Consider the following 11,071-nt stretch of genomic DNA (forward strand, 5'->3'; position numbering starts at 1 on the left):
CATGTGTTTAATATCAGATGTAATTTGTTCCAGACCTCAGGGCTGGACGAGGGGGAAAGGGGGGTAACGGCTGCAGTCTTCAGTGACTAGTCAAACAAAAACGATTTAAAAAAAAAAAAACTCAGCAAACACGACACGGGCTGTTTCGTTACATACACGAAAAATAAATCAGCTTTTTTTCCCTCAACAAAATGCACGTTTTCTTAAGTTGAGGGAAATTCCAAAACGATGACATGGCAACAATTTTGGAGAACATTATTAAAATGAATAGGATGGAGGGGGGTGGGGGTCAAATCATGAATTAACATGTTTGAAATACTACATTACAATTCTACTATTCTGAGGACGCTTACTTGTGCGTCGTTTGCAAAACATCGGAGTTGAGCGTGCGTCCCTGAGGACCATGGACAAAGAAATGGGTGAAATATGGTTTTCATTTGGCTCCGTGCCCGCCCTTTACCAAAAACTCACAAACCCACACACACACACACGTACGCACCCCCACACATCACCTCTTGACACCTTCCCTGCTGGGCCATTTGGTCAGCCAGGAGGCGGGGCTTCCAGAGGTTTATACTGGTCCTGCACTAGGTGAGCAAAACCACACTGGGGAACACTGGGAGGGGTATGTGGGGGGACAATAACTTGTAATAAACCGTCTGAAGGGGGCACTCTTGCACTCCTACTCGTCCTTTTAAGCGCTACAAAGGTAGTTGAACATCGAGTAAAGCAGGCGGTGGAATGAGAAGGCATATTTATGTGATGAAATAACAGATGACTGTCTGCATACATTAATTGGGGGTAGGGGGGTTGTATGCTTGTTGGGTAGGAGGGATTTGTTACTGGAAGTGTGTGAGAAGGCAAAGAAGAATGTTACAGTTGCCTGTGTGTTTACAAAGGTGTTAAGTGTGCACATATGCGAATATTTGTAACAATTTACATGGTTCTAAAGCATTTTATAGCAAATAACACCTCATGGAATACTTAGCTGGCAAGTTAATCATTAGCTGAAATTGACGGAGAGACGTCATTTGCTGTCATGCCTTCCAGTCAAAATGGGCTGGACGTCTATCGCCGTCAATGGCATTCCAACATTGATATGAATTGAACATTAATGGCAGGCTATGTTAAAATACATCATTGTTAAAGGCTAAAAAAAGGAAAAATTGCAATTCTGAGCATTAACACTGCACTTTAAGAGTTTAGAAAATAAATAATGAAATTGTATTGCATACTTTTATGGAAATTTGCTCAAAGTTTCAACCATCTTCACTTAAGCGTGACGCACTCTCGCACATGCATGCAAAGTTCATGTCATGATTCAGGACTGAGTCACAGTTTAGTGTTTAAATATCATCCCTAAAACATGCTCTAGAATGGAATTCAAATTTCTCGTAGGAGTTCATTTGCTTTTAATTCCCGGGCCCTTCTAATAGAAAAACCTCCATTTGGCTGAGATTTCAGCCCCAGCTGCAACACAATTAAGTTTCCGCCGTTTTCTTCGAAACAAATACAGACCAGAAAAAAATAACACATCCAATAAAAGTCATAGGAAGAACCGTAACTGGAGTGAGAACATATGTTTATGCGCGTATGGTCCTGAAACAACACGGAATTTACGTCGCCTTTCATTTCAGACGCTTGTTGACCTGTCTGTTGTTGACAGCTGGTAAAGTTCAGAGCACAGCTTTTAAATCTTCCACATTTCAGGGGGGGATGTCATCACCAACGCAAGTTACACCCCTCGACCCCAAATGTACATTAATGCAACATTAGCGCGACTGTCTGTGTGGCAAATGTGCTCCGTTATATATGGACATCGAGACATATGCGATGACGTTGCGCTGTACAGTTTCTGAAACAGATGTCTCACGAGATGCAGGACTTGGAGTGTTTGGGTGTCCTGGCAAGAGCGACGCTAGAATGACCCAGCGGATTTATGGAGGTTTGGTAAGGGGTGATTGGAGCAGGAAGTGAGAAGAGGGAGTAAGGCATGATAACAAATGAAATGCAAATAAAATGAACAGGCTAAGTGAACCATCGGAATGTGTTTTTTTGAATGGACACCAAGCTTCGCCTAACTTGGTCATTTGCTTCTCTATTTGCTTATCTATTTAAATTCCTGTTTATGATTGAATTTACAGTAATCCCCCGATGATCGCGGTAAATGTAGACTAGAGATGGCCGCGATAAACGAAAAACTGCAAAGTAGGGTCACCCCTATTTAAAAATTTTTTTTACTTCAGTGATGAGTTCTAGTAGCAAGCGGAGGACAGGGGAGTGGCTTCCGCTTTTCACATTTTAACGAACTTATACCCCAAAAATTAATTTAAAAAAATCCCCGGAAAAAAATCCAGGATGTTGTGAAGCCGAGGGATTACTGTAATAAATTTGAGCGGCCCAGCAGATGAGTGGTTAGTGTGTTGGCCTCACAGTTCTGGGATCCTGGGTTCAAATCCAATTGTATGGAGTTTGCATGTTCTTTCCGGGCCTGCGTGGGTTTTCTCCGGGTACTCCGGTTCCCTCCCACGTTAAAAAACAACAACACTGATTTAGGGTGTCCCCTGCCTTTGCCTTTGTTTATTTTAGCTTTTTTTATATTTTTAGATTTTACAAAATGATTTTTGAACTAAAAACACAGAAAAAATGGATTAAAAAATTACAATTATTGATTTAAATGGGGGAAAATCAGGAAATTTAATATACATATATATACTCTTCATTTTAATTTGATCCTAAAACAGAAAGTCGGCACTCATGATTTACTTTCTCGGGCCGCACAAAATGATGCGGCGGGCCAGATTTGGCCCCCGGGCCGCCACTTTGACACCGGTGTTGTAGAGGATTCTACAAGGTTCAGAACCCATACTTGCTTGGCAAAAAACGACATTATAGAGATACAATAGTGATATATTTTTTTTAAGTATTCTGTAGTATATTTGAAGCATAGCTCTCCCAAAAAGATCTTTAAAAAATCTGCGATGAAGCAAGACCTACATAGCGGGGATCCATTGTAAATGGAGATAAATACAAGCTTGCTGTTAATACAAATAGAAAGTGACTAGAAGAAAGGGCCCCAGAGGAATTTTTTTTTCTTCTTTTTTTAACATTTCAAATGAAAGGCAACAGCGTGAGTTCTTTTAAAAAGATGGGTATGAGGAACTGAAATCTTATCTGGGCGGATGTTTGATCCGCGTGTTTCTGAATAAATGTGCAGTGTCCTTTGGAATGGCAAAAGACGGCATCAAAAGGACAAAAAAAAAGTTATCTCGGGCTTGATGGATGCAAGCTGTTCAGGTGAAAGTCATCCACTGGAGGACATCCTCAGTGTAGGTCCAACACTATGATGACCAAGAGAAGCATAGTTTCTCTATTTTATAGCAGTCTTATCTGATATTACGGCAATTACTGCTAAATCCCTACCAAAACCTACTTTTTAAAAGGGGACGGCTCTCTTTTGATGTGATAAAAATGAGGATTTTATAATGAAACAGCCGTATTTCTGTTTAAGGTTGAATTTATGACGGCTACAAGCTACAAAGGGATGGCCAATCAGAGCTTTGAAATCGTGGTGTAGGACAGGACATGAACCGTCATTGGATTAAAAATGTAAACGGAAAAATGTCACTTTTTTTCATGAATTTCATTCATAGACGTCAAAATTAATTTTGTTTAGCGTTTTATCAGTTTATCTTATCTTTATTTTGAAATAAATGACCGAATCAACTGCATTGTCTTGCGCTAGGTCAAGTCTAATTAATGCGCATATAAGCCGTACCCTTGATTCAGTCATCATTCTTTTTAGTTACAAATACGGCATATATACAAAAGTATACAGTACCTATATATATTAAGTGTGCCATTTATTTAACAGGAAAGTCCAAGAGATTTAGCATTAAAAAATATTAACATTATCTTTTTCGTGGTTTTTTTATCCTAAGAAAACTTCCTTTGTGTTCCCCCCACATTATCCACATAGAAAAGACCTTTTGTCTGTCATTCGCTGGCCTACCTCTGCATTTCATACCGCCAATACTCCAGCATATATATTTTTTCAACCGGAGCTCATGTTCCCTCGGATAGAAATAGTCACTTTTTCACTGCTGTGCAATATTCCAGGCACATTTGCCATGTTTTCTCATGCTAGGGTGCGGTCGGATACGCGCAACCAGATCTCCACCTCGGCCACCCATGCACTCAGCCGCACACACATCCACCAAGAGGATCAAGGTCCGAAGAACCGCCAGGTTAGGGGGAAACTCGGTGCCCTCTTCCAATGGGATTCAAAAACGCACCGCACAAGGCGAGAGAGGGACTTTGCAAGCCAAGAGCAGCAGAGACGTGGCGGCGAAGGTGGCCGACCACAAACGTTGACTCCACATTGCGCTTGTTTATTAAACCCTGGACACCCTGGGTTGACTCAACTAGCTCATGAAACGAAAGAAAAGGTGCGCTGAGACTCGGTGGCGTGAGTACGAGAACCGCGGGTCGAGGGCGGGCTAACAACCCCCTCGGCAGGTTACAGACACAAATGATATGACAGTAATTGCGTAAGTGTGGGGTCTACCCGCAATCCAAAGAGTATTTGGAGGTGGACACGCTAATCAACGCTAAAAACCTGGAATCACTGGAAGGAAATACCAGGTTACGCTAAACCACCTTCGAACGACAACAATGTAAAACCTCTCGTCAAAACACAGCGATGTTTAAAAATAGTCGGATAAATCATACTGTAGGTGTGTTAACATCTAGTGGGAGGAAACGCTTCAGAGGTCCAAAACGACGCGGAGACGATGACGGAGTTAAATGATGTGTGGCAGTGCGTGGATTTTTTTTTTTTTCATGTCGGAGGCTGGTCAACAAAATAGTGCATTTTTTAACACAGAGAATAGCGACTATTGTAGGAAAAAAATATTCGATAATCAAGAACTGAATTTTCTTTTTGTTTTTAGGAAAAGGGCTGTTCGTCTAAATAAACGTCTTTATTTTCTATCTTTGTAGGAAAGTATAACGTAGGAAAGATTGCCTTCTTTGTGAAGGTGCAACAATAAATGTTTTGTTTTGCAACATGCATTGTTTGTTTTCTTTACGGGAAACTTCAACATCGACTTAGCTTTGTTGTAGGAAAGTGCAAATGTATCTTATATAGGAAACTATTTAATAAATGCTTAACTTTTATTTTATTTTAATATTGGTGCACGATCAATTGCTTTGTTTTTAGGAAATCCTAATGGGGTTGTCTTTATCGGAAACTACAAGATCAATGAAACATTAATAAACATAGTTGCATATGAAGGAAATTGAAATTATTTTCAGCGTACGTATTGCAAGATTAAAAATGGAGAAAAAATATTTGTCTTATCCAAGATTGTTACATGAAATGTGTCTTTTAAGGTATGTGGACCTCATTAGATTGCCCAGTTTTTCTGTGAAAGGAATAAAGTTTTTTTTAACGTTAAAATGCATGCCTGCGTAAACATATGTGATGTTTTTAAAGGTATATGACATGAAAAAAAAGGAACACCAAAGAGCATTGTCTTCAACATGGGCCTCAAATAAATTGGGAAAGCTGCGTTTCTGGCCGTGTTTTCGTCTCCTGAACATCTGCGACGAGTCTCGACTGGGACATCTGTTCTGCAAAATGCCTGGCCATAACACTCCCACTGATTGCTCATTATGGCTGAATACACCCCATCATCTTCCTTTTAGTAGATTTAAACCGACTTAATCATCTATACGTCCTCGACGATTTACTTGGCTTCAGTATGTGATGACAACATAAAGCTAATCATTCACTCAATGTGAAATAAAATATACTACTTGGGTACTGAACTCAAACTTAAAGTGCTTTGCTTTGAATGTTTTTAATACATGTTTACTACTCAATGCAATTTTCACCAGCCTAACAATTTACAAACAATGACAGGTGGCGAAATGTAAAGTTTACATCCGCGGTATTTGCACTTAGCCTGTTTGTATACGCCTCGCCATGCATTCCCATGTTCTCTTCCAGGGACTAATAAAGCAATAAAAGCCACAAGACGTCCGCTCAGCCTCCCTGCGACCACATGAATGAGGCCAATGGAACAAATGATGTCGGCCTGATCCTGACCATGTAAAACACGTGTCGACCGCGCAGCTTGACGCAACCACTGGCACCTCGCATGTGGCGATCATGTGCCAGGCCGACCTACTCGGTGCCTGTGTGAGCTTTACAAGCTCTCAAATGGAGTTTGCATGTTCTTCCCAGGCCTGCATGGGTTTTCGCCGGGTACTCCGGTTCCCTCCCACGTTCCAATTTTTTTTTTAGGGTTTCCCCTGCCTTTGGCCTGAAGTCAACTGCTATAGTCTCCAGCACCCTCCGCGACCCTTGTGTTGATAAGCGGTTCAAAAAATGAATGAATAATAATTGTGGATTTTTTTTAAACCTATAGACCAACGTCAACTCGATTTCATGTGGGCCGGACCATTTTAGATATAATATTTAGATTTTTTTTTATAAATGGATTAAAAGAACTGGATTAAACGCCCTGAATAATCAGTTTTTAATAGATCTAAAACAATGTTTATTTTAGCTTTTTTTTTATTTTTAGATTTTACAAAGTGATTTTTGAACTAAAAACACAGAAAAAATTGATTAAAAAATTACAATTATTAATTTAAAAGGGGGGAAAATCAGGAAATTTAATATACATATATACTCTTCATTTTAATTTGATCCTAAAACAGAAAGTCGGCACTCATGATTTACTTTCCCGGGCCACACAAAATGATGCGGCGGGCCAGATTTGGCCCCCGGGCCGCCACTTTGACACCTGTGTTGTAGAGGATTCTACAAAGTTCAGAACCCATACTTGCTTGGCAAAAAAACAACATTATAGAGATACTATAGTGTAATATTTTTTTAAGTATATTTGAAGTATAGCTCTCCAAAAAAGATCTTTAAAAAACATCTGCGATGAAGCAAGACCTACATAAACGGGGATCCATTGTAAATGGAGATAAATACAAGCTTGCTGTTAATACAAATAGAAAGTGACTAGAAAAAAGGGCTCTAGAGGAAGTTTTTATGTACATCTATACTCTTCATTTTAATTTGATCCTAAAACAGAAAGAAAAAATACTTTGTTTGAGCATGTTAAATCAATCTAATGCAACTACGATTAGATTGAAGTCTGATCAATGACAACTGATTGCCTAGTGACGTTCAATTTGTTTTTCTAACCAAAATTGCTGACCCACTCGCGATAGTATTAACAATAATAACCCTTTGAAATCATTTGACCCCTTTCACATGCTTTTAAATGGCATCTACACACAATTATTCAAAATAAACTCACCGAGTTTGTGCCAGGCATCCCGGTGCCACGCAGTTCTCTGAATCAGCACTGATCAGAACGTGGGTCAATTCCCGCATGTCCACCTGCACGTCCGTCACGTGACCGGGGAGAGGTTTCAGCACCGTCAAAATCTTCTCCACTAGGTTGTCGCCGTGGTGACCGACAGCACCTGAAACACAATTGAGCACATTTTTAAATCCATAGCAAAAAACACAAGGAGCAGTTTATAACAAGATAAATTTTGTAAAGGATCTAAGTTGCATTTGTTTTAATGTTCATGATGTAGTAAACATCCTTTAATAATGTACCCTTTATGTACTTCTGTTTGTTTTTGCTTTCTCTCCGTCCATCCACTACCATATTCTTTACCCCAATAGCAAGACGTTCAAACAACAACAATAGGCATACACCAAACTCCCATGTGGCACAATAAAACTCTATCTGTTAAAGACACTCAGATTCACATTCCACATGTCTAAGCATATAAACAAGACATTAGGGGGGAAAACAAGAGTGACAGATGCTAATGTAGCTCAATTTTTGTCCCATTACATAAATAATTTACAGTAATTGCTCAATTATTGTGGTTAATGTAAACCAGACATGACCGCAATAAACGAAAAACTGCAAAGTAGGGTCACCACTATTTAAAAAAATAATAATAAAACTTTTTTTTGCGTCAGTGCTGAGTCCTAGAAGCAAGCGAGGACAGGGGAGTGGCCTCCGCTTGCGAGTTTCAGCATGGATTTTCACATTTTTCTGAACTTACCCAAAAAAAAAACAAAATTAAAAAAAATGCCCCAGAAAAAAATCTGCCATGTAGTGAAGCCGTGATATTTGAGGGATTACTGTAACGTACCCTATTTTCCGGGCTATAAGTTTTATATATGTATCTTTGGTCTGAAAAACTTAGATGCCTTGTTAGCCTGTTATTCTCCATTTACTATCGTTACTTCGACATATACTTGTTCTGGATTTCTGATCAAATACAAAATTGCTCTCCTAAAAATGCGACTTATACTCCAGTGCGTCATATATTTTCTTCCCTCTTTATAGTGCATCGTTTGTCTGGTGCGACTTATAGTCCGGAAAATACGGTATATGCTAGAAATCAGTACAATAACTGCTCCAACATATAAACTTTACTTTAAAAGATGTTCCTAAATGTTTTCTACCCTGTCAAAATTGGATATCTATTGCCCTCAATGACGACCAATCAGGTAACAGTGGCAAAGATTAAGATTTTTTTTTCCTATTACAAAATGCTGGCATATAAACAAGCGTGACCTGCAAAAACTTCAAAGACATACCAGTAAGGTCCATTGTGCGGTCCAGAAAAATGATGGAGGCCTTATTGGGGGCCGTCTTCCTACGGTTCCTGGCCTGGGGGTGAGAGGCCAACTCCCCTGCAATGAGGCGACTCATGGGGCCCACGGCAAAGCTTTCCTCTCGGGTGCCGGTGGCCTCAAACAGGGCGTTCAGCGCCCCCGCCAGCGCCTTGATCTCCAACTGCAGCTCAGCCGGGAGCGAGGGCAGATCCACGTCCAGCAGGCTGGCGAAGCGCTTCTTTTCTGGCCGTTTGGCATTGAGGGCCCTCAGGTCGGGTGGCAGCAGTGGAAAGAGGTGGGCGAAAGCGGGCGCCAAAAGCAGCTGTTGGGATACGGGGGAGAAGGTCAGCGGTACGTGCATGACCTCGGCCGTGTAGTTCATGTCGCCCATCCACTCGCAAAGCTTGTCTTCCAGCTGTTCGAAGACGGGCGTGGCGCCGTCTAGATCCGCCGCCGATGCCACATTGTTGGCGAGCAGGTGCAACGCGTGGGATACAGATGTGATCACCACGCAGTATTGCAGGTGACTGAGTGAGATGATATCCTTCAGGGTGTCTATGGTGCGTCCCTTTAATAGGGTGCTCACCTAGTAATGAAAAACATTGGTACATTTCCATAAATTTTCATGGTTTAATTTGACACTGCAAGAATAAAACCACAGGCTGTGATTAAACTCTTACCTCAATTCTTTTTTTTTTTTTTTACAATTAATATCAATGTAGATCACATGACTCCGCTATCAGACCAAAAATAATACCACGTTCCAATTGAAACCCGGAAATAGAACAGGTGCGCCGAGAAGATAACTTGATTGGGAACAGATGCGAAATTTCTGGAAATTTCGGTGCTAATTAACTCCGATCACCTCTAAAATGTATTCCTCACAATCCACCTGGTTAATCTTGATCATCATCATTTCTTAATATTAATAATACTTACCACGAACACCGCTTTGGGCTCGTCCTCGCTACAAGACTCGAAGCTGGAGAACTGCTTCACGTTTCGGGCTCCAGCCTCGAACAACGCGGCGGCTCCCCCAGCGCTCCAGTGGAGGGATTCCGCGCTCGGATCGTCCATAAAGACCACCGCCCGGTTCACCTTGGACAGAACCCGGTCCCACATCTGCACCGGGAAGTGCCATAACGCCTCCGGAGTCGACATTTTGGCCAAACGAAACAGCCGGTGGCAGAACGTGGAGCAGCCCGGAAGAAAACAAACGCGTTGATGACGTGTCAATACTGCGTCGCGAGTATTTTGCGTCACAACACGTGGCACTGTTTCCATGGTGAAGCAGCATTATGCAACAGATAGATTGACCCTTGAGAGAAAGAGAACAAGAAAAAAAGAAAAGCGAGAGATAAAGATGTATTAAAATACGTGCATTTTTTTTTTATTGTGAATGCATTAGTAAAATGTTATTTGTCTGTGAATGATTGGGAACCCTTGGGAGGATAATGTATTAAAGTATTATTTGGAATATAATAGTAGTATGTACAGTTGAATTATTATTATTATTATTATTATTCAAATGCATTACATTAACCAGAAATTCATTTTTTTTATTTGGACGCCAGACGTTTCCAGAAGGAAGCTAAAATATTTGAAACAATAAAACACAATACGTATGTGCATATGAGAAAATCAGACAGGGTTAAACCAATGTAAATTATTCAGATTATGTTTTAGCCAGTGTGTTCTCTAGAATATGAATATCTTCAGACTTTATACCCATAATAACACTCATAGGTATTCGCTAAGAGGCCCTAATTGTAATCAACATGCCCTCCCTCTGCTACTGTTCCATTTCAAAACATAAATAGCTTGTAGTCGAGTGTATTTCAACTATAATGCTCATTATATTTGCAGTAAATGTGAGTAACTGCAGTCCTGCGAAATGTGTTCGACAGTGAAACCAATCATTCGTGGAACAATGCGAGCAAATTCAAGCCTCATTACATCTTGCGTACGGGGCCCCATTCCATTTACACGTAATACTTCCAAATGGGAATGCCATAGAGCGGTGCTATGTTCAGGTTGTGTCAGATTGTGGGAGAAATATGTGTCAATAGGAATGATATGAAAAAAATAATAATTGCTCACGCCACATGAAAAATGAGGTACTGCCAGATTTATTTTTATACTCTGCTCTTGACTAACTCCTCGTGACAGAAAGAGGTTAGTGTCCCATCTATGTGTGTGCTTGCGAATTTGCATGGTGGGGGTGTGAATGTGATGACTATAAAGAGCCTCTTTGGAGAAGATGAGCCAAGATGACCCAGTTATGGAGTTTTAATGCGTTAATGGAGCCTGGGGATTGTAAGATTACATTACATCTTGCATTCTATCTGGGCAAAAATAGCTTTATTTATTTATTTCATTGGCTGTCCGAGCCATTTTGATTGG

The 11,071-nt window shown here is 40.5% G+C and overlaps 1 protein-coding gene across 2 annotated transcripts in view; it reads right to left on the bottom strand.

Moving 5' to 3' along the window:
* The window catches only part of scfd2 (sec1 family domain containing 2), a 105,877-nt gene extending 95,936 nt beyond the window's left edge, over nt 1-9,941 (bottom strand). Inside the window, exons 1-3 of one of the 2 annotated variants that reach the window (XM_077606789.1) lie at nt 9,608-9,941; nt 8,651-9,254; nt 7,341-7,509 (exon numbers count right to left, since the gene is read on the bottom strand). In XM_077606789.1, coding sequence (XP_077462915.1) covers nt 7,341-7,509; nt 8,651-9,254; nt 9,608-9,829 — 995 coding nt within the window. In that variant the 5' untranslated portion in view covers nt 9,830-9,941. The remainder of the gene's footprint in view (nt 1-7,340; nt 7,510-8,650; nt 9,255-9,607) is intronic. The other variant, XM_077606787.1, reaches the window with a different exon arrangement.
* Nucleotides 9,942-11,071: the final 1,130 nt, after the last annotated feature.

This window comes from Stigmatopora argus, chromosome 8 (genome assembly GCF_051989625.1).
Source record: "Stigmatopora argus isolate UIUO_Sarg chromosome 8, RoL_Sarg_1.0, whole genome shotgun sequence".
Taxonomy (NCBI): Eukaryota; Metazoa; Chordata; class Actinopteri; order Syngnathiformes; family Syngnathidae; genus Stigmatopora; species Stigmatopora argus.